Source organism: Malus domestica, chromosome 15, assembly GCF_042453785.1.
Source record: "Malus domestica chromosome 15, GDT2T_hap1".
Classification (NCBI taxonomy): domain Eukaryota; kingdom Viridiplantae; phylum Streptophyta; class Magnoliopsida; order Rosales; family Rosaceae; genus Malus; species Malus domestica.
In genome coordinates, this window is record NC_091675.1 from 14,253,785 (window position 1) to 14,278,544 (window position 24,760).

Below are 24,760 nucleotides of genomic sequence, written 5' to 3' on the forward strand. Positions count from 1 at the left end.
GATTCGTTGAATCCAAATTCAACAAGTGGCAGCCGCGAAAAGGAAAATGAATATGCTAAATTGCTAAACCAGCACGCAGATTTACACAACCAGTTTTGACTTTAGATTAGTTGTTAATCTTCTTTATTTTTCTTAATCCAGTTAATATTTAATTAAACATTTACTTAAACCCTTGTTTACTGCCGAAACCTCACTATATAAGACATTGACGAGATAAGACATTGACGAGATTCAAAGGATTAGACATCAATCATCTAATTCATAGCGGTGGATTCAGAAAAGATTTCTTTTTTAAAGTAAGATAAAGTTCACACACTATTTTTACAAATTGCTCAACCACTGGAACCAATGTGGGGGCATTGGCATCACTTGACCCCAATAACCTTGTCAAGTTATCCCCTTGAAAATTTTATGAACCTGTATAGCAACATTGCTTCAGCACGCTGCTTTGTTAACTTATCCCAAAAATCTTTTACTTCTAAACTTATCCTTAAGAAAATGAAAAATAATTTTTAATTAATACTTTTTTAATTTAACAAAGCTACTACGTTGAAAGGAATTAGTAACCTTGTACAAAAGTTGGTAGAGACAAAGAAGGATAGACAGTATCCCTTGGTGCTTGTTAGTGAAATTAGCATTGATTTTACCTGTTGCAACTGTTTCGGTTGAAAGAGTTTTTTGGTGATGAAAATTGTGGAGAATCCACATCGTAATAGGATGGGTAGATCAATAGTTGAATGATAGTTGGTTGTGTACAATGAGAAATATGTATTTGATTCTACTGATAATGGTGTTGTAAGACGATGTTTCGAAAATATAAGAACACGTCGTTTACAATTATAAATGAAAGTATGATCGATTTTTTAAAGCTATTTTTTGACCCCATTACTTTAAATTACTGGCTCCGCCACGGCTCCCAACCCTGCCTCGGCCTCTTAGAGGCATTTAGTTAAACCATTTGAGCCATACTCAAAGGATACCATGAAATGAATATTGGACAACTTCATGTATAAGATTAGTGGGAAGTGAGAGCATTTGCATGCTTGGTTTTGATGCATAATTAATGTGTTAAATATATTTTTTTTTTAACAATCAATATCTACACTAAGGAGAGGGAAGTGTGCTTAGCCATACAATGAGCTAGCAATAATGTAGTTCAAATTTGCCTTTGACGAGAATCGAACCTAAGACCTCTCACTTACCATTGAAGAGTGAAGAGGAATACCACTAAACCGTAGTACTAAGTGGCAAATAATATTTAATATTCATAATTTCTTAGCCATTGTACCTAGTCATCGTTCGTCTATCTTTTGTTCGTCATGGCCTCCTTCTCTTCGTCCTCTACTCCAAATCCCAGCGTCACGAACTTCGTCAAACTATCCGATTCTAACTATATTGAATGTGATGTTATGTTATAATTTATGTAATCAATGTACTTGGTTTCAATTAAGCAATTGGGGATTGGTGCCTAATCATGTGAGGGTCACATGCTGGGTTTTGAGCTTTCAACCTATTCATGTGCAATTGTACATGCATGAGTTGTATTAAGAACAAAACACAGCCATTAAATATGTGTTTTTTCCTCTTTGGTTTTTAATAATAGCATCTTAATTTGGGATTAATAGTGTTTTTTTTTTCTTTCTTTATAATATGGACTTTAATCAAACACCAATTTGAAGTTTCATAAGAGGCCCATTGGAGAAAGTCTCGGCCACAACTTAGGTAGAATACCCAACCCAATAACCTCACCTCACAATTCATCTTTCAGCCCAAATGTGAATTACTTTTCAATTTATTCATTTTCCAGCTGAAAAGATCAATACAAATAAGGGTTTTTATCACAAATGATCTTTGAAATTAAGCCTCACCATCAAGATGATTCTTGAAATTAAAAATCAATCAATGTAGTCCCTAAAAATAGGTGTCGCGAGTCAATGTGGTTCTTCCGTCACAATTCAGTAAAAAAATTTGTTAAGTGTTGATGTGGCACATAAATAGGTCCCATAAGTTATTTTTCTCACAAATGGTCCTTGAAATTGACCCGCGACATTAAAATGGTCCCTGAAATTGAAAATCGATCAATGTAGTCTTGCAAGTAAGTGTCCTAAATCAATGCTCAGTTTCAAGGACCATTGTTTTGGTTAGCCACTTTCGAACTGTTTTCCGGCCAAAAAAGGGCAAGTTAGCCATCAAGAAAGGTATCATTCTCTTTGTCTCATCGAGAAATATGATTTTCGTTTTTGAATCACCCGATTTCGTTGAGTATTGAAGAAGTTATGAATGTTTAAAGTTTACCCAGTTTCCGGCGAGTTTTCCAGTTTTCCCGCGGATCAGTCACTTTTCAGGATATTTTCCGGCCATCTTTGGCAACCATTAGGCTTCCAAATAGGTATAATCTTGTTCTACACTTTCCTATCTTCATTTTGATATATTATGGGTCGAATTTAGTTAAGAATCGATTGAGTTACGAAGCTTTGAAAATTGCCCAAAGAGTTTTTAACGGAATGACCAAAATCATGGATGGTGGACAATCTCATGGACCATTTTTATTGATTTTCAATCTCAGTGACCATTTCTATTGATTATGCAAATCTCAGAGACCATTTTGGCTATTTAGCCAAAAAAAATTACAAATAGGTTTAATAATTTAATAGTTAATAAAAAGTTGTAAACCCAAAAACGTCATGCAATCACCTCTGATCCCAATCCACATTCATCTACCTCATTTGTTGTCCATTCTCTAAATCCTCACAACCTTAAACTTGGGAAGCTTGTTCGGCGCTTCCCTGGTGGTCTGGTGACTCAAAGAATAGCGAGGTTTGCCTTATGATAATGATGTTATAACCAAGGTGCATATATTGTTGGTTGAAAACTATTTCTAAACCCCCTCTTAGGCCTTTAAAAATTTATGGAATGAATCTCTCTTCGAAGTAGGCCCTACTATAAGAAGAAAAAAAATCATTGTGGCGGAATGATTATATTGATTTGTGACACCTATTTTCAAAGACTACATTAATCGATTTTCAATTTCAGAGACCATCTTGATGGTGTGGGTCATTTTCAGAAACCATCTTGATGGTGTGTGTTAATTTCGGAGACCATTTGTAATAAAAACCCATGAATCTTGTGAGGCCCGTTTAAGTGTCACATTTGCACTTAACGAAATTTTTAACAGAATTGTGACGGAATGACTACATTGATTTGCAACACCTATTTTCAGGGACTATATTGATTGATTTTCAATTCCAGAAATCATCTTGATGGTGAGAGTCAATTTCAGGGACAATTTGTGATAAAAACCCTAAAAATAAATATCAGCGGAGCCTAGGACATTTAAGGGTGGGTACATATCGGTTTGATTCAGTTATTTTTTTATTTTTTTGAAAAAATGCAACTTTTAATTTTCACACCTTTTTGCAGATGCGGTAAGGATAATATTCTAAGTCATTTAGAAACAATAATACCATTTGTTGAGTCAAATTAGTAGTTTTTTATTGAATTTTTAACTTGAATACTAAAAACTACTAGCAGAAAGCCCACCCCTATCCTCTAACTTTTAGATTGAATAAATCAAATAAAAACCAAGAGACAAACAAACAGAAGCATACGCAAGAAGAAAATGAGTGTTCGACAATCATCTCCCGCCGAAAAACTGGGGCTTCTAGTTTGAGAAATAAAATAAAAAATTGATGAAGCAAAGAATGCAATACAAAAGAAGGTCATTATTCATTAAGACACCAATCTTCCTACTAAACGATCTAAATGTGAACCAATGAATAAATTTTGCCATATCTAACCAGAAAAGTGCCAAAAATATACAGTCTTGTTGTCTTTTGCCCTGTGTTTAACCAAGGCAATTAACCTGGAGTCAGTCTCCCACACAGCGAAAGGTTCCGAGTGGCACAAATCAATAAAATTACAGGCAAAAACCACCATGGGCGAGCAAAGCATAACGAGAGAGACTATTAGTGCGGAGAGAGAGAGAGAGAGAGAGAGAGAGAGAGAGAGAGAGAGAGAGAGAGAAGAGTACACAAGGGCTAATTACAAAGGGACTACATTTTTATCCTTTTTGCAAAGATGACAGATGGGAGGGAATATATATATCTATAGGATGAAGAAACATATATAAATCCGAGAAACATGAGCATGTTTCTACACAAGCAATGGGCACAGGCCGAAGGGACCGATGTAGTCCCAGCCACAACGAACCCAATGTTTTGCTATGCGCTTTCCCCTGGAAGATGACCCACAATCCCAAGACTGTTGGCGTATTTGGGCTTCCACTCGGTCCTTCCCCTCACAATCTCGGCCCCCTCCTCAAGCCGAAGCATGTGCTGGCACTCCACCCCGCCATTACTTCCCAGGTTGCCGATATCAGCACCTGAGACTGCAGTCAGCGACTGAAGCACACTGTCCCTCCCACACTCCCTCCTATACTCCAGAGTCATAGAAGAGAGCTCATGACTCTCCAGAATTGGCAAGGGAGCACTCTGCATCAACCAAAATCGTCTTTCAGTTAAAAAAAATGATCATTATCCATCCAAAATCTCGATGTAAAACACCGGCTAATTACTTTCCGGCTTGGTATATAAGTTCAACTTAAACTCAGAATCTGCAAACCTACTGGTACAACTTCAACTAATGAAAAAAAAAAAAAAAAAAAAATTCACCGACAGAAGTCTACCTCGAGGATCCAGCCAATGTACTTCACGTTATTAACGTGCTGATTGACATCTAAATCACTCCACCTTGGCTGCAAATAGAGGGGAAAAGAACATAAAAAGAAAATCCTTCATAGTGAGCAAGCAGCTAAAAGAAACGCATTAGAATTCTGTGCAAAGATGATAGACTTACAGTTAAACCGGAGCGAACAAAGTCCGCTGTTTTGTCGTCAAGTTTTGGCAGTTTCCTGCCATCTTCCTCCACAACAGGAGGAGAATTCATAAAAAAAGACTCTATTTCACCTCGAACTTCATCAGGCATCTTTGATAATCTCCTCGTCACTTTATTCATCATCACCCACACACTGCAAAAGCCACAGCGAAAACAACGGCCGTACCAATCCCAGTCAGTTACTCTTCAAAACACCATTTAATTGTGAAAGAGCGCTAAATTGCTGACTGAATTGTTAAAAGCTACCTTGGATCTGTAATATAGAAAACACTTCTTAGATCTAACTGTAACTAAAGAAAAGGCATAACAATTACCTGGAGGCTCTTGTTAGAATTTGGCCAGTTTTCAAATCCTGGATTATCCAATCACGACGCATTCCATTCTTCCCAGAGGCACTAACCCAAGTGTCAACTTGAACAACGTCACCCCTGCAAGAAAGAAACTATTTGAGTCTATCACCATGATATTCCAATCAAATTAATGAAATAACAAATTCTCCCATTCAAAGATAAATATAGTCATCTGCTAAAACAGATGGTATACAACTTGTCAATTTAACCTAGTTGGGCATAGAAATGGTGTATTAGTGCAACTTAATTATGTTCCCAAAATCGTCGATACTTTAACACTCATTCTTGTATTGGAAATTTGAATAGTTGGCTTCTGCCTCTAGCATCTTCCTCTTCTAAAACCAAAAATCAACTTGCCAGAATCAGAATGCAAATGGATATGAATACATCAACTGGCTCATAATACACAACCTTTGTGCCAAAAATCATTACAACATACAAAGACGAGAGAAAATAGGTAGCCTTCAGACGTTGAATGCACAGTGAAGAGAACAGAAGAATATTAATACAAATTAGCTCCACATATCTACTAATAACATTTTGAATTACTGTGATAAACTAATAATGCATCAACAGCGTGCTTGTGTTTTTTACGAATACCAAATTGAATAGTAACTTTTGAAGTGTCCCCACCGCTATTCAAGCTAATCTTAAAATTGTATAGAATTCATACAATACATAATAGCATGGTAGCACCAATAAAAATTCCAAAATATTGTTTAGTTATTAAAGTCAAAATCCATAAATGAACAAGTGACCAGGTAAAATAAAACTTGAATGACTTTTCTAGTAGAAGAGCAAAATGCATGTGTGATGTTTTGACTTACCAAGTAGGATAGCGGTCTACCACAACCTGCATTTTCGTTACCACCCATATCAGGTTTCTTACAGTCATCTCTGGAGTTGAACCAAAGCCATCTCCCAGAAGCCCAGCAGTCTTAACATGATTAAGCGCTGTTTCCTGCAGCCCCAAAAGAGAAGTAGTTAATGACAAAGCTAGTCAAGAAAAAATGCACTCAAGCTCAAGAACGTGAAACCAGTCACAGAACATGCATTTTGTGCTTCAATCTTTTTAGCTACAAACTGAATTTGAATTTGTCAAAAACTATAAACAGAGAAATTGAATTTGTCAAAAACCTGTAAATGATTCATTAACGTCTCTATTGAAGCCGTACGATCAGCACCTATTTCATATGATCTAATTGAGAAGTTCTGGCGAAAGACAAGACCATCCTGAACAATTCGTCCTAGACCAAATGGGTCAATGAGCATGTCAGGCCGCTTGGGTTTCCAATCAAGCATCGTCCATTGCTTCTCTGCTGCCAAGAAGATTGTGGTAATAGCAGCAAGGAGCACACTCCAATCAGGTAATTGGTTAATGAAAGTCCGCGCAGGAGGGGATGAGATGTCATCCCCATGCTTCCCACTTTCCACAGTTGCCAAACCAACACTAGTTCCATTTATCTTTGGAGGGGCTTGAGCATTTGCCTTTACCTGCAAACCACCCGATGCAGATTTCGATTTGAGTCCTAAATTGGCTGACCCAAGCTTGGCGTTCTTGGAGCTAGAGCCTGAGTTGGGAGAAGAAACCGGAAAGAATGATGCAGTAGCGGCAGTGGCAACCATGATGACAATTGGACCAGAGCAAAGAGTCACGGATCAGAGCACTGTAACAGTAAAATTCCAAATTTGTCAATAGTTTACAAAAATAATGAAATCTTCAGAAATATGCTCAGAATGCCAGCATGTTACTACTGCAGTGCAGAACACCATTGACACAAGAACACCGAAGTTAACGTAATTACAACAAAAACTGAGAACAATTTCCTTCCTTTGACAAATTATAGGCCAACAACATCACCTGATTCCGTTTCCAGATGCAACGAAAAATACAAAAGAATTTGTGCTGTGCACTTATCCATGTTTGGTTTGTTTGTTAGGGAAAAGCAGTCTAGAAGACAACCCAATTCAGAAACTTAAAAAAGACTACATTCACAATTTGAAAAACATATTATCCCTTACAGAACCGAAAAACCAAGGAACGAAAAATAAAAAATATTCAAACCCCATAAGATATTAGCAATTAAATTTTCAGCATACGTTTCAATCATCAATGATTGAGTATTACCCGAAACGAAAACACGAAAATTTAACCTAAAATTATGGATAAAAAAAGAGGATAAGCAGCTCAAATTATAAAACTTAATCAGAAATTAATCCATCTCCGAAAAATATAATTTAGAAAGCACAATGATTGATACAGCTAATGCCCACAAAATTGAAAACTTTCGGAATATATGCAGAGAAAATCAAGGCAGATCTGAGCTTTTGCATCAACACACATCCAGTGAGAAATGACACAACCATTTCATATGCCATACAAATGTTTTACAACACGAAAAGAGAACCATTTTTCCACTTCGTTTCTTCAAGCAAACAAATTTTCTTCCTTGTCTGTTTGGTTGCCGAGAAAATGAAGAAACGAAAAGAAAAATAATCAAAATTTCAAAACTTTTTCATGTAGATCTCCGTTTTTAACGGCCGGAGATAACACGTCCCCCTCAAACCAAACGAAAAAACACAAAAAAAGGCGGCAACAAACAACATTCACATTCATTCATTCTGTCTTACCTCAACTTTCTCGGCAACCAAACAGACCCCTCCGGGAAAATTTGAAAAGCTTTCTGGACCTCCTTCTGCCCTCACCTTCAACCAAACAAACTCGAATCTAGAGCACAGGGAAGGGCAATTGCGTCATTCCGGATCGTCGAAACCTCTATTTCAGCGTAATTTCTAGGGTTTCCGATTCTCCTTCGTTGGCGGTGGTGGCGTTCCTTTTAGCTTTTGAGGGAGAAAGTGTAGAGAGAAAGAGAGAGAAAGAGGGAATTTTAGGGCCAGCGGCTTTGTGGGTGGTGGGGAATTGGCTTCCAGCGAGGGACTTTAATATATAGTATCCACCTGGCTCTGATTAATCCCGCCTCATGCCAGTTCAACTTCCAAGCTTCTTCCCCCAACACTAATTTTCTCCTTTTTATTTACGTCTTTGCCCCTCCCTCCCTCCCTTTTTTTGTTTTTTATTTTTATTTTTGTTAATCGAATTTATTTAATTTGCCAACAATTATTGTTGAGTTCGTTTTTGGTTCATAATAATTGTTGTGTTATTTGGGGCCAACATTAATATTGAATATTGTTGGGTTCAGAGCTGCCCTTAAATTAACCAAATTGCACGAATTATCGTGATGGTGATCTTTTATGTAAATGTAAGACTTATAGCGATAAAATAAACTATTGATGATATACTTGTGGTATCTTCGCTGTGCATTTAAAGTACAAATTTATTTTATAGATAAGTTAAATTGAATATAAAATATTACTTATAAGGGCAGACAAACTTTAATGTTTTAAAATGACATTTTCACACTTGCATGTGAAACGTAGATGATCTACTTGAAAGATAACAATTGCAGTTCTCTTATTACTTTTTGAAATGCTTCACTTTTACAGTAATTGTATAGGAAATAATGGATGCATTAGGTGGTGCTATCTATACATCCATTTTATCTCACACATTTCTCTTAATTTTCGACCATCAGATTAAGTGATACGAAGAAGATCAATGCATAAAATCTAACAAGAATATGTGAGAAGTAAAAAAATGATGTGTTAATAGCACTACCCACACATTATTGAGTAGTTTAACATCACCATCATTTTTGTTCAAAATTTGTAACATGTCTTTTTTTTCAAGGGTGTAAAAAGAGCAATTTGGACCCTCCCTCGAATTCATAATTTGAAACGATAGCCGTCCTTTCACAGTAGAACAACGTTAAACTTGTATGACCATCCATCTTGTAACTTCCAAAAGTTAACAAGAACATGATCATCATCATAGCCTTGTAGTATAATATTTTTTTATTTAAAAAAAACTCAGAATTTGTATTTTGGAATATATATTGGTTGAACTCCGTATTAGGTCGATGCCAAAATTGAACACTACATCCATGATATCCATCTCCGAAATTGATGGTAGTAGCTCAACCATCAATTGTTTAATAAATTAACACTTGAATTGCCTCCTCAATTTGCCCTTGACCTCCTCGTTTGGTGTGCTGGATGAGAAATGTTGTGATCAATTAAAATGGATTTAAGTTCAATCCGTTGTTTGTTATGTCAAAATGTGAGATGAACATAACTGGACATGATGAGTTATGAATCTACAATAGAGTGAGTTATCTAACCTATTCTTATACGTGAGTTACAACTCATGTCAGACAAGTTTATGCCAATCCAATACTATCTGTAAGGCCCAATCTCATCCAGCCTAACAAACGTGCCTCCAAAGTGTTGTAGACTAAAGGAATAACATTCACTATGAAATATGTATATGTATATGTGTGTGTACATATATATAAACATCGTTTTGACTTGTGAAATGATTATATGTGTCATGTTATTTGAGGTCTTCATCGGCCATCCTCCATCAGTCATCCCCTTAACCCCACCACATTACTTATTTTGTCATCCTGTCTATAAACTTCAATTTAAAATATGTGTATTGTTGAAAAAAGTTGATGTATTTATGTTTGACAAGCTCAATGAACTTTTCTTGTTGGCTCAAGTTTGACTCTCCAATCTTATTGGCTCTCATTACTTTTTCATGCAACCATATTCTTCAAGAAAGTCAGTTTAAACAAGTTAATCTGGCTCAATATAGCCATATTTGTGACATAGAACTTGATCAAAAGAAAATAACTCTTGATTCAACTATAACTTTAGTCATTTAAATTTGAATTTAAGGTTTCTTTCCGATAAGATGGAGCGATTCTATGCACATATGTCACTAAACTAAGGGGGGTGTATTCAATTGGGATTTTAGGAGATTTTAATTCTTTTAATGAATCTAGGGGTATTCAATCATGATTTTAAGTGATTCTCTGAAATTCTAGGTGTATTCAATTAGAATTTTAAAATAGTTTATTAAAATCCTTATAAATCCAGGTGTATTCAATTAAGATTTTAAAGAAGTTTATAACATTCCAGGTGTATTCAATTAGAAATTGATTTTAAAGAATTTGAGAAAGTTGAGGAATTAGATGGAATTGGAGAGATTTCGTAGTGTATTTTAAGCATTCACAAATCTCACATCTTCCCATGAGATTTCGAGGGAATTGAATCAAAATTTTATATGAAATCTCTACAAATCAATTAAACTCCATAAAAATCCATGGATTTATAAATCCATTAAAATCTCTCACATTCTCAATTGAATACACCCCCCTAAATGTTCATCCAGTATGCGTGCATGTTGAATAACTTTTAGGCTGTAGGGTTGGCTCTAAGAATTTAGAAGCCCTAAGCGAGCTTTTAGAGTAGGGTTCTAGAGTTTTCTGACTCTTGCTCATTTTACATTGATATGTATAAAAAAAATTTGCTAAATACATTCTACATAAAAATCATTAAAAAATTAATATAAAAAGAAGAAAGATACACAAACATTACTTAAATATTACACGTCTCATGTTTTTAGATGCAAATGTACTAATTAAGTTTACATAATCGAAATTTTCAACCAATTCTTTTTCAATTGATAAAATAGTTAACACATTCTACCTTTCTGGTGACAGTTAATCGAAGATAAGATTTGATCAAATTTAATTTTGAAAAACTTCTTTCTGCAGAGGCAACTGTAACTTGTATGGTTAACAAAATTCTATAAGCATCCCTTGCATTTGGAAAACAGCCATCCATTTGTCTAGATAGTTCAACGCTTCCATTGCCCAATTTATTTCATTCGGTAAAGTTTCTCTCAAGATTCTTAGCCCAATAAACAAGTCTTACAAACGTTGGGTTTAGCCACTCAGCCTAATGGACTATTGTATTTAGACAAAAACTCAAAATTTGTAAACTTCTTATTTGAACATACACAAAATTTGTAATATTGATTTATATATATATATATATATATATATATATAATAAAATAAAATTAGGGGCCCTTCAAAGTGAAGGCGAGTGGAGGCCTTAGGCTACTAACCTACTCCGACTACCCTCAGATGACATTGAGATAGTAAATCAAGTGGTGTTACCACTTTTCAATCCACCTATATGAAAGCGCATAGATCTATCTTTTGATACTATACATTATGTCTATAGTATAGCAATACCATAAACACAAGAATTAGCAACATCGAATGAAATGTACAACATTGAAACTAAAACATTTCTTTTTTATATTATGAACTTAGGTGTAACGATCGATTCCTCGTGCGTATGTTGTGATTATTTTTTTTTTTTGGTTAAACGATAGATTTTATTAGATTAAATGTTAGATTAGTCACCGACGAAGTTTGACCTTACGTCATCCTACAAAGACTCAACACATTTTCACTACATATATTTGTTGTGAACTTATTTGTGTGTTTTGAAAAAAAAAAAAAAAGCTAATTAGACCAGTAAATTACACATATATATATATACAGACCCTTTAAAGGAAGGGATCCTCATTTTTTTTTAAATGGGAACATCCTGTTGATCGTTAGATTTGACTTTAATGAAATTTTGTAATTGAGATAAAATCACAGGCCACAGAATCTCAACCACAGAATTTCATTAAAGCCAAATCTAACGATCAAGAAGGTGTTCCTATTTTTTTTTTTTTTTGAAAAATAGGAATTCATTCCCTTAAAGGCTTCCTATATATATATATGTTGTATTTTCTGCGTTTGTTTGACGCCGTGAACGGTAAGGCGTTTCCTTGTTTTTAGACTGTGACTTGTGTGAAGGTAGTAAAACCTAGCCGTTTCTTTTCCACTAGTCAAGGGCGGAGAAAACAAGAGTGACAAGACATACAACGGGAGAGATTTTTCAGTATTCCCGTCATACGAAGTGATACACTACATGTCTCTATAGAAATAGTAAGTTATATGTGTTAAAAGGTTAATAACTTAAAAATTAAAATTTTTCATCACTTATATAAAAACACGTGATGTATTATCCGTATTCTCGTCACAACTAAAAATTTTTCGTGCAACGGACGTGTTGTTAGTGGTAATTTTGTGAACTTCAGTGCATGGAAAGGGTAGCTTGGTCAACTCAAAAACAGTTAGCTAGCCGTTAACAAGCGTTTTAATTCGTTAACTTTCCTCAGCCTTCTTTTTTGTGGTCCCCATCCGTTCACTTTCACAACCTGGCAGTGGCAACCAGCAATTAGGGCTTTCATTTGAGGCATACAACCTGGATACATGAAAAAAACTTTAATAATTACGATAGTGTTGTAAGATTATTTTGTGTCTTTATTTATGGTAATAAAAATATAAAAGATAATATATAATCCTAGATTTCTTAGCATAATATAATTACAACTCTAATTGGATAATATATAATCCTAAAAATATGGTAGAATTTAATAAAGATATCTCAAATACTTTATGATTCACACAATCATATTTCTATATTAAATATGACTGCAACACTCCTCTTGGGTGTGTAAATACTCGAACAAAACATCGCATCAAGTCTTCAGTGGATGAAGTAGATTAGTTACTGAAGTTTTAGCACAATGGATGAATGCCAGTCTCAAATTAAAGAAAATATGCATTGGTAGTAAAAATATCCGCCCAGTATCCTCTAGGCCTTGCCTAGGCACTAGTTGGTTGGTCACACCCCTATTAACCTCTAGGCTTTTGAAAATAAGAAAAATAGCGCTTAGACCTGCCTAGACACTCGCCTAGGTTGCGACTTTACTTATACATAAAATAGATAACTTTTATTTTATATTTGTTTTCCTTCAATAAATTGTAAGAAACTTATTAAATATTTTAATGCACACTCATTAGCTGTTTATTCCTATGTTTTCAATATTTTTATAATACTTTATAATCTATATGTCATTATATTTTGTAATTTATGTATCACAAATAAAATTATGTATTTTTTTAAAGTACTATAAGTAGACATTTATTTATATGTTATGTAATTTAATTAAAAAATAAAAAAACCATCCAGACCCTAGGCCTCTACCCGCCATCCAACTTAGATCTTGATTATAATCGACTAAAAAAAACTCTGATGTTTGTGTTTATAATTTTAAAAATATTAACAATGACTTTATTTTCATGGAAAAAATATTTTCCTAAACATGGCGATAGATTCATTGGGATAGTGTATCCAACAACCATGTGAGACTGGATAAGGTGGGGTTTCCATCCAATTACTACGTATTAGAGAAGCAATTAGGAATTTGAATTTGTTTTTTAAACAAAAAATATTTCTACACTAAGACCTACTCCAATTTTTTTGAGTAAAACTCAAATTTTAGGTTCTAAACTTACCCTAACTTGCTCCAACCCTTTGGAGCAAATATGAGATAAAACTCAAAACTCATTTCTAAGTCATTCCTCCCTGGGTTAATGGGGTTGGCCCACCATATATGTATATTTTTTTTAGTTTTATATTTATAAATTCATTGAATCAAACAGTTAAGATATAATTTGATCAAATCCAACGGTAAAAAAATAATATCTAAAGGTCCAAATTTAAATCTAATGGCTAAAGTAATTAAAAAATTTATTTTATGTGTTTCATAGTCTTTCATAATGTTCCGCGAGTTTCATGGTGTCGGTTTAGTGATTTTTCAATATTTATTGGAATCTAAATATTTTTAAGTTAAAATGTTCATAAAATTAAATTAGGATAGTCTACATAATTTTTTTTAAATGTTACATTAGGAAAAAAATTATCCTAAATTCATTCTTAACTAATCTCAGGCTAAAAATTTAACCCAAAAGGGTTGGAGGAGAAAAATTGTTTCTGGGTTAAAAATTTTAGGTTTTAACCCAAAGGTAGGAGATGGTCTAAGGGGGAGGTGGTGGACTTAGTCTCACAATGATCTAGTAATAATGTGGTTCAAATTCGCATTTGATCAGAATCGAACCCAAAACCTCTCAGTTACAAGTGAAGAAGAATACCACTAGACCGTAATACTAAGTGTCAAACCACCAGTTCTAGTTAAAGTTGAATTTTGAAATTGAAAATTTCTTCTTCATACCAAAACCTTAACCCTAGTCTAGGTTGGAGAATTTTGAAACCGAAGCCTCAACCCTAGTTTAGGTTTTACTATGATGAGTTTTTATTTTTATTTTTTTAAAAGGGATTAGCTGGTGGCTTTGCAACTCTAGTCTACTGATCACTTTCATATAGAATTACCAAAGACAGAAGCCTTAACAACCCTAGCCTAGGTCATTCTCTTATCAGAGGTCACTTTCATATATATGCTGACATGCATATATACGCTCCAATACTACATGAACTCAACGACAAAATAAACTAAGAAAGAAATCGAAATTGGAAGGGAGTGGCTATGAATATGCATGTAAGAGGCTCGATCAGTAGTACTGATCATGAGGATCAGACCGCTGGAGTTATGTTTAGACCGCACCACCAATCGGTGTGGATTAAATTTTGGGTTGGAGCTCTAGGTTTTCTGCTAAATAATGTGCCATCATATTGTTTCACATTCTTCCAATATTTTTGTTCCCACATGTTACCTTTTAATAAGAGTTTTATATATGCAAATATTAGTATTTTCTTTTAGAAAAACGAAATGATGGCCAAAATCGACTTAAGCATCAGCATAAAAATTTACGTCTCTAAAAATGTGTTTAAATAGAATTACAAGCAAAAGATTTGGCTAGATGGATAATATCTCCATACAAATTGAGTCCTAATCCTCTGAGGAACTTGGCATTTCCCATTTAAGCAGCTAATAAGGATGAAAAAGTCCACAAGGAAGTTTTTGGAACCTAGCAGCACGCCTAGCTTGGACTAATCCCAGTCTCAAAGCAGCAATTGTTTTTTTTGTGTCAAACATAAGCTTTGTTCATAGAAGAAAATGTTACAAGTGATAAACTTATAGAAAAGCTGCAAGTGGCCAAGTGGACAAAGAAACCTAAGCAAGGGACATGGTGACCAACTAGACTTCATTTGCTTAAGCAAGTAGTCAATCAACCTTACCAATCCGCCGTTCGGGTCATCCAATATGCGGTCAATACCAACAAAACACATGGTGTTCTGCTTGCTTAGTGCAAGCAATAGCCATTAGGATAAAATATTTGTAGTGTAGGTACCATTTATTGATATTTTCATTCAAAAATCAAAAGTAGATATAATCAGTTGAATTATATAGTAAAATTGGCTAGTTCTGTCTAGTAAAATTGGATCATAACATACAACTATGTCTAATTTTTGGATAGGGGAGGGGAGCTTTGCTCAAGGTTGAGCTTAGCTTTAGTTAATACAACCACCTATACTTACCTTTAATCAAATCCAACAAAGCAAACTGAATTTTCACTCATATATGTTCTATTTTTCTCATTATAATTAAGCTAACTGATAATATATTTATTTGTTACATTAGAGCGTTTCAAATCTTGTACTTTACACTCTTACCATTTTATGTTCACTCTCACCATCGAGTTAAACCCAAGTAATGTAAGAAATTCTTTATTATCACATAAAATCCCAGCTAATTATTACTAATTGACTATTAATAAGAAATCACAATTACGGAGAATAAAGGAAAATCAAATGAAAAGACTTGTGATGGGCACATGGATATATTATTCTAGGAATCCAGGAGCTTGGATGTTATTTTATTCTTCTGAAACAATTTGAGCCAGCCACGTACAGTGCATATGCTCCACAAAAGATTATTGAGAGATGAAGGCCACATTATGCCAAATTCAATTAATGTCACATTAAACACATTTTACTTTCTCTTATACCAACCAATTTCTCTAGTAATCTATTTAATATCGTTTTTATTTGAATGACTTGTATGTGTATGTGTATATATATGTCATCTTTTGAGTGATGAATCATAAACAAGAATAGGAAATGGATTCTCTCCTGAGCATATGTTCAGGATCATGCTGAGCAGGACACGAGGACCGTTGGATGAAAAATCCAACGGTTACAAACAGGGTGATATCTTTAAAGTTATAATAATTGTAGTCACGGTCATTGTGTCCTGCTCGGCAGGATCCTGAGCATATGCTCAGGAGAGAATCCATTTCCACAAGAATAGTGCTTGTGTTCCCAATGACGGAATCTATGTGGTGCCCCACTTACTATTAACGTATCCTCAACGTACGACCATTATAATCAAAACTGTTCATATTCTTTATCATCATTTAAAGATCATATTTGCAAAAAAATTATTCATTTTAATAATGTTTAGCCATCCATATATGCCAATCCCATAATTTATATATTTAAAACAAGATTTGTATATATAAACAAAATCATTCGCATGTCTAGGTCATTTTTTTTAACAAATTATTTACACTAAGAGGAATGGGGGTGGGTTAAACCTCACAATGGACTAGCAATAATATGATTCAAATTCACCTTTGACGATAATCCAACCTAAGACCTCTCAATTACAAGTGAAGAAGAATACTATTAGACCGTAGTGCTACGTGACGTGTCTAGGTGTCAAGACTTGATTTTATATTATACAAAATCGTCGACAACCACAGGGCAAGACCAAATCAGAGGGAAACATATATAAATGTTAATGGTAAATTGTATCAAAGCTCTTGACATGAATAGAAGTTTAGAACGTAGAATCTAGTTCCAAGTTACGAGTCGAGAGTGATATAAGCCATATAAAATCTTCTCAGCAGCAAAGCTCTTGACATGATTAGAAGTTTAGAACGTAGAATCTAATTCCAAGTTATGAGTTGAGAGTGATATAAGCCATATAAAATCCTCGCAGCAGCATCATCATCATCATCATCAATGAGAGTGGGGACTCGCATCGAATAAGAGGAAAGCGTCCCCGAAGCTCATGGAAATTTTGTTTCACATGCGAATCATTCTTCTTTCTTCGTTCATTGTGCCTTTTTATTTTTACTTTTATTTTTCTACAGAGACAATTCGTGAATCTGTATTAATAGTAATACTGGATGCAGAGATAATTTGAAGGTTAGGGTTTGCATGCTGTTGGCCCATGAATTTTTTATTTTTTCAGTTAGTCTATGATACTCTTTAGAGAAAAAAGAAAAGAAAAGAAAGTACCAGTACTTTTTAATTTGAACAATGCTTTTGTAATGCAATCACGTCAATGTAAAAAAGTTTACTTTAATGGTGTAAAAGGATGTCGACAACGTAAATGCTAACCTTATTATAGTAATATCAATGTTGTTCTAAATCATTCACTATAACATTTTTGTTATTATACATGTAACGTTTTGGACTGTGAACTTTGATGATTAATATAGTTTAAACTTATATTTTTGTTATTCAAACGTTGAACTCTTAACTTCATGTTGTGATGCTGTTAAACGTGAAAGTAGAGAATTCAAAAATAAATAACAATAAAAGATAATTGTATTATAATCACTAATAATTTTATTAAACAAAAAGTACCATTACTTTAATGTACCGTAGCGTTTTTTTTCCTTTTTTGTTGTTAAAGAAAGAGGAAAGCAAGGCTCGTTATGGGCTTTGCATTGATTCCAAACGGTTGAGAGTTGCAAACAAATAAATACAAACTAAACCACCAAAATGATCATGACTTATGTGGTGCATGGCAAAGTGACTTGTCAATGTTGCACAACTAATACATATATAATAAAACAGATTTTGACGAGGAAATCCAAACTTTTCCATAGATGCCGTGCATTAGGGTTAATGTGGGTAGGTTTGAGTTTGTTCAGCTATGTATATATTAATTCTCTTCTATATATCTAACCCTACACACGCAATTATGTCATGGAAAAATTAGGTTCACATCCTTATTTTTATTACTTCATTGATTAAAATTGTTTGTACCATACTTGACTAATCCCGAAACTACTGAGCACCGGTCAACGTTATACCGTCAAAGACCCAGAAGAGTTTCCCTTCAACCAGAAGGCCAATCACAATGCGACACGTGTCAACATCAGAAGCCAATCACAACACGACACGTGTCAATATTAGAACAAAACTAGAAACTCTCTTCTATAAATAGGGATCATTCTCCCACAATAATCTCTAATGTCATTTTGTGCTAAACTATTCACTAGAACTCACTAAACCAGAGCTTGAACCTATGTATTTGTGTAAACCCTTCACAATTAATGAGAACTCCTCTACTCCGTGGACGTAGCCAATCTGGGTGAACCACGTACATCCTGTGTTTGCTTCTCTGTCTCTATTCATTTACGTACTTATCCTCACTAGTGACCGAAGCAACCAAGCGAAGGTCACAAAACCTGACACTTTCTGTTGTACCAAAGTCCTCGCTGATTTTGTGCATCAACATTTGGCGCCGTCTGTGGGAAACGACACTTATTCCCACTCTCTTCAGCTTTGTCAAGCTGGTTTCCACCGCTCGTACACTCTCTTTTGGCCAAGCATCTCTCTCCGATATGGGGAGCGAAAGAAGCCACAACACACAGAATGACACCCCCGCTGGACCTAGTATGAAGCAACGAAAGCAGGAAGGAAATAGAGTTACTCTTCAAGCTAAAGTTGATGAGCTAGAGGTTCAGAACAACAAGATAGCGATGAAGAATGAAGTCCTCCAGGAACAATATGAAAAACTTTTCGAGATGCTTCACGAGGCTAGGCAGGCTCAAACACATAAGCTCGTCGCCCCTGTTGAGGTCAACAATCAACTGAATGCCCCCCAACACGGAGGGTCGCCGATATCCGACACGGACATCCCTGATAGGGATCGAGCTACACATCAATGTGATAATCAACATGAGACTTCTCTCAACCCAGCTGCTGCAACCCGAAGCAGGAGAAGTAGAGGAAAACACCTCCTCACAGAGGGTGTGGAAGGATCAAAAGCTGTCTATCGCGATTGTCGAGACTTCCTAAAGCAACGTCGAGAGAATCTCATCCACATAAGCTCGAAGATCAATGACCCAAGGGTTTCTGAAAGACTCGGTCCTCTTCCACGACCCAGGCCAGCCGCCAATCTAGAGAAGGGGCAACAAGTCCCAGAAGAATATGAAGGTACTGGGGACTCGGAAACACTCCGACATACTCACTCTAGAAGTCAGTATGGCGAGTCCAGAGAAAGATCACGTTATCTTGATCAAACTTTCCTACTTTCAAGAGGCGATGGGGACTTAAAGAAGAAAACTTCGGTGGTGCACGACTCCGCTCAGGACCCCCTTGTCCTGCAGCTCCTTGAGGAAGTAAACAAGCTGAAGGCTGAACGTCAAGCCGAGATACCTGACTGGAACCAACCCAGGCCTGGCCCTCTCACAAGAAGGATCCTCAACACTCCCCTCCAAGCGAAGACAAAGCAGAAGCTTGACTTACAACTCTATACTGGAAGGGAAGACCCGATTGAACACCTTAACCTCTTTGAGTCCACCATGGTATACCGGGGACACACCGACGAAGAACGGTGCCTTCTCTTCCCCTCCACCCTCTCTGGCGGAGCTTTAAACTGGTATTGCCGTCTTCCACCTGAGACAGTAGACTCATTTGAAGAGTTGAGAAAGCTGTTTGTCTCTCAACACATCTTCCAGACCGATCGCTTGCATTCGGCAGATGACTTGTACACTATTCGCCAGAAGCCGGACGAGTCATTACGAAAATACGCTGGCCGCTTCAGCCATGAGTATTCTCGCTGCGCTGAGGCAGATGACAAGACCGCCCTCAAGGCTTTCACTGCAGGCTTACGTGACTGTTTCTTCAAGTACATGATCAATGCCAACACTTGGAAGACTTACTCTGAGGTGATGACACAAGCTTACAACCATGCCTCCGCCGAGGCAAGGACATATCAAGGGAAACCCCCTACAGTCACCCCTTATCAGCAAGTAGGGAGTGGAGGCCAGATCCAACAGAATGAAAAGACCTCAACCTTCCAAATGGCAGCAGCACACCCCCTGCCTCATTTAATGCTTCGCCAAGTCAGCAGACATATCAATCTCAGGGCAAAAGGAAAGACTTCCATCCTCACCAATCTCATTTTAATAAAAAGAATAAAGGGCACTATCGCGATAACTCAGGATATCGTCACAATAATGCCCGCCCCCAGGCAGTCAACGCAGTGGGCCAATCACGTGTCAAGACAGGCCCTACCCCGAGGTATGAGACATACACCTCTTTGAATGCTACATGTGCTGCCATCTACCCCAGTATAGCTCACCTGATACCAAAGCCAAAGCCAAGACAGCCAGATTACAAGTCCACGAAGAACACGGGCATGTTTTGCTGCTACCACGAGTATAATGGCCATGATAGTGAGAAATGCATTATCCTCCGTGACCATATTGAAGCTTTGGCACGTGAAGGAAAAATTGATCAGTTCCTCCTTCATCCTCCAAAGGATAACCGTAACCAACGCCAGGTGAATGTGATATATTCCATAAGTGGCGGCACACCCATGTCTGAATCTTCCAATAGGGCCATGAAAAGCAGTGAACGAACTTTGAGACCTGGCCATCAAGTGTTTCACGTGGAAGACATCAGAGGAGGCAAGTATCAAAAGCCTAACTGGGATCCAATATGTTTCTACCCTGAGGAAGAAAGAGGTATCATCTACCCTCACAATGACCCGCTGATCGTGGAAGCTCACATAGCAAATTTTGATGTGAAACGAATCCTGATAGACACAGGTGCTTCAGTCAATATCATGTTTGCTGAAGCTTTCAAGGCACTTAATGTAGCTGAACACTTGCTCGATCGCTCGATTTCTCCTCTGATAAGCTTCTCTGGCGATATCGTGCAACCTTTAGGGAGTATACACTTACCCTTCACCATTGGTACATGCCCCTACACAGCTACTATTACCACTAACTTCCTAGTGGTCAACTGCCCGACGGCATACAATGTCATCTTTGGGCGCACATGCATCAATGATCTCAACGCCATGGTATCCACACATATGTTGTTGATGAAGTTTCCAACCCCTTTCGGCAATGGGTACATCAGGGGAGATCAACTTAGTGCTCGATCATATTACAACACTTCAGTCAAACAACAACACCTGCTTGTCCCTAAGGAGACTCTCTTTATACATAACCAAGTCGTAAAGACCAGTCCAGATGAATCCAACTCGGGTCTTCAGGATGGCAACAGTCAACCTGACGACCTTCGAGATGACTCCTTCACCCAGCAAGCACAACCCGCTGAAGAGTTAGAGAAGGTCTCTATCTCCAAAGACCATCCAGACCGCATGGTGAAGATTGGCACCACTTTGTCACCACCCCTTCGGTTGTCGCTGATCTCCTTTTTGCAAGAGAACGCCGAGGTCTTCGCTTGGTCATATAAAGATATGCCGGGCATCTCTCCCGATATCATCTGTCACCACTTGAGTATTGATCCCAAGACCAAACCAGTAAAACAGAAGCGAAGATCTTATGATGTTGAGCGATACGAGGCGATGAAAGCAGAAGTTGAAAAACTCAAGGACATAGGCTTTGTCCGTGAAGTTAATTACCCAACATGGGTAGCAAATGTTGTCCTTGTTAAGAAAAATCCGACCAAGGAAAGTCTCCTGCTTCAAAAGGTCTTGTGGAGAATGTGTGTCGACTACACCGACCTAAACAAAGGATGCCCGAAGGATAGTTTCCCTCTTCCTCTCATTGATAGACTTATAGACTCTACGGCAGGGTGTGAGCTCTTGAGCTTCATGGACGCTTATTCGGGATACAACCAAATCCTCATGAACCCCTCAGACCAAGAACACACAGCCTTCACTACTGACAGGGGACTATATTGCTACAAAGTCATGCCCTTCGGTCTAAAGAATGCAGGAGCAACTTATCAGAGACTGGTCAATTCAATGTTCGTCGAACAGATTGGGAAGAGCATGGAAGTTTACGTTGATGATATGTTAGTCAAGAGCAAACATGCTGACCAACACATCACCAACCTATCTGAAACTTTCACCATTCTAAAGAGGTATCGAATGAGGTTGAACCCCAACAAATGTGCCTTCGGCGTGGGCTCTGGCAAATTCTTAGGTTTCATGATTAGCCAACGAGGCATTGAAGCTAACCCTGAAAAGATCAAAGCAATCCTCGACATGAAAGAGCCAATAACTTCCAAAGACATCCAAAGCCTTACTGGCAAGGTGGCAGCCTTAACCAGATTCATCTCTAAGGCTACAGACAGATGTGCTCCTTTCTTCAAAGCACTCAAGGGAAATAAGAAGTACATTACATGGACGGAGGAATGTGCCAAGGCATTCAGGAACCTCAAAGAGTACATGAGTAAAGCCCCTCTGCTCTCCAAACCAGAAGTTGGTGACACTCTCATTATCTATCTATCGGTTTCGGCTTCAGCAGTTAGTTCTATTCTTATTCGAAATGACAGTGGGGTCGAAAGGCTCATCTACTACGCTAGTAAGGCCCTACAAGATGCGGAGACACGATACTCCAACATTGAGAAATTAGCTTTAGCATTGGTCATGTCTGCTCGAAAACTTCGCCCTTATTTCCAAGCACACGCCATCATCGTGCTTACCAATCACCCTATTCGACAGATACTCCAGAGTCCTGACACGTCTGGGCGAATGATCAAATGGGCGATAGCATTGGGTGAGTTTGACATCTCCTACCAACCAAAACCAGCCGAAAAAGGTCAGGCTGTAGCAGATTTCATAGCCGACTTCATATATCCTGTTGACATTGCTTCTACACCTGAAACAGTAGCTTCATTACCATCGGAAGCTCAGAAGATAGAATCAACAACCCTAACATGGAGTCTGTATGTTGATGGCTCATCCAACCAACAGGGCTGCGGAGCAGGATTAGTCATCACTACCCCCGACAAAGTGGCGATGGAATACGCTCTTCGTTTCAAATTCAAGGCATCGAACAATGAGGCCGAATACGAAGCCCTTCTAGCAGGCTTACGTTTGGCCAAGCACCTCGGGGTTAAACGAATTGATATCTTCAGTGACTCCCAATTAGTGGTCAACCAAGTCACGAACAACTTTGATGCTAAGGATAGCTCCATGGCAGCATATCTTGCGCAAACGCGACTTTTGCTCAAGCATTTCCACTACCAGATCACCCAAGTTCCTCGAGCGGCAAACAGTTATGCAGACGCTTTGGCTCACCTCGCCTCGGCAGTGGAAGACAAGATTGGGAGAAAAATTCATGTCGAATTGTTGGCAGAACCAAGCACCATGGTCGCAGAGGTGTGCAATTTACAACAAGAAGATAGTTGGATCACCCCAATTTACAAATTCCTTGCTCATGGCACCCTCCAAATTGACAAAGTCCAAGCTAAGCAGATTCGATACAAGTCTGCCCGCTACCTGATCATTAATGACCAACTCTACAAGCGTGGTTTCACCCTGCCATACCTAAGATGCCTTACACCTGCGGAGGCGGAAATTGTCCTGCGGGAAATACATGAAGGAGTCTGCGGAGATCATGCTGGGTCTCGATCCCTAGCACACAAGACTTTTCGCCAAGGATACTATTGGCCAACACTCCACCAAGATGCCATCAGAATATCTCGCTCATGTGATAAGTGTCAACGCTACGCAACTATCCCTCACTCCCTTCCCGAGCCGCTCACTCTTATGATCAGCCCTTGGCCCTTCGACCAATGGGGACTTGATTTGATCGGCCCAATGCCTGCAGGGAAGGGCAAAGTCCGCTATGCAATCGTTGCAGTTGACTACTTCACAAAGTGGGCTGAAGTGGAACCCTTGGCAACCATTACTGAGGGAAAAATAGAAGACTTCGTATGGAAGAACATCCTCTGCAGATTTGGCATTCCCAATGCGATAGTCACGGACAATGGGCGGCAGTTCGACAACAAGAAGTTCAAGATGTTCTGCTCTAAGTTCAACATCAACTTATGTTTTGCCTCTCCAGCCCATCCCCAGTCTAACGGACAAGTCGAGGCAGTTAACAAAATAATCAAGCGCACTTTGAAAACTAGCTTGGACAAAGCTAAAGGTTGTTGGCCAGAATTCGTACCCCAAGTTCTTTGGTCATACCGCACTTCATATCGGACTTCCACAGGAGAAACTCCGTTCTCACTTGCTTTTGGTACAGAAGCAGTTGTCCCAGTTGAGCTTGAGCAAGCAACATACCGAATCCAGAATTACATCCAGAGTGAGAACGACAAGCAACTCACCCTCAACCTGGATCTAGTCGAGGAACACAGAAATCAAGCTCACCTGAGGAATGTCGCCTACAAGCAGCGCATCTCCAACTACTACGACTCAAGGGTCAAACCTCGCTCTTTCAAAGTGGGAGATTGGGTACTGAAGAAAAGATTACTCTGTGATAGAGTCCCGAGTGAAGGAACACTCAGTCCTAACTGGGACGGACCATTCGAGATCGTCGGCATCAGCCGCCCTGGCTCCTACAAGCTCAGAAACTCCGACGGCAAGACCCTTGGCCATCCATGGAATGCTGACCACTTGAAGTATTATTACAAATAGACTCACATTGTACAAGTGTTAAGCTACAGCCGTTCGGCATCCTATGTAACAAAGACCATTTGGTATGAATTCAATAAAGAGGTGATTTAGCCAAT

At 37.7% G+C, this 24,760-nt stretch overlaps 1 protein-coding gene across 1 annotated transcript; it reads right to left on the reverse strand.

Annotated features, from left to right (window-relative positions):
- Positions 1-3,765: 3,765 nt before the first annotated feature.
- LOC103400481 (palmitoyl-acyl carrier protein thioesterase, chloroplastic-like) lies at positions 3,766-8,254 on the reverse strand. The gene is made up of 7 exons (XM_008339134.4): positions 7,875-8,254; positions 6,381-6,910; positions 6,071-6,204; positions 5,208-5,321; positions 4,855-5,026; positions 4,685-4,753; positions 3,766-4,490 (listed from the first exon to the last, which is right to left on the reverse strand). The coding sequence occupies exons 2-7, from the start codon at positions 6,867-6,869 to the stop codon at positions 4,221-4,223; spliced, it is 1,248 nt and encodes a 415-aa protein (XP_008337356.1). The 5' UTR covers positions 6,870-6,910; positions 7,875-8,254; the 3' UTR covers positions 3,766-4,220.
- Between the last annotated feature and the right edge of the window lie 16,506 nt (positions 8,255-24,760).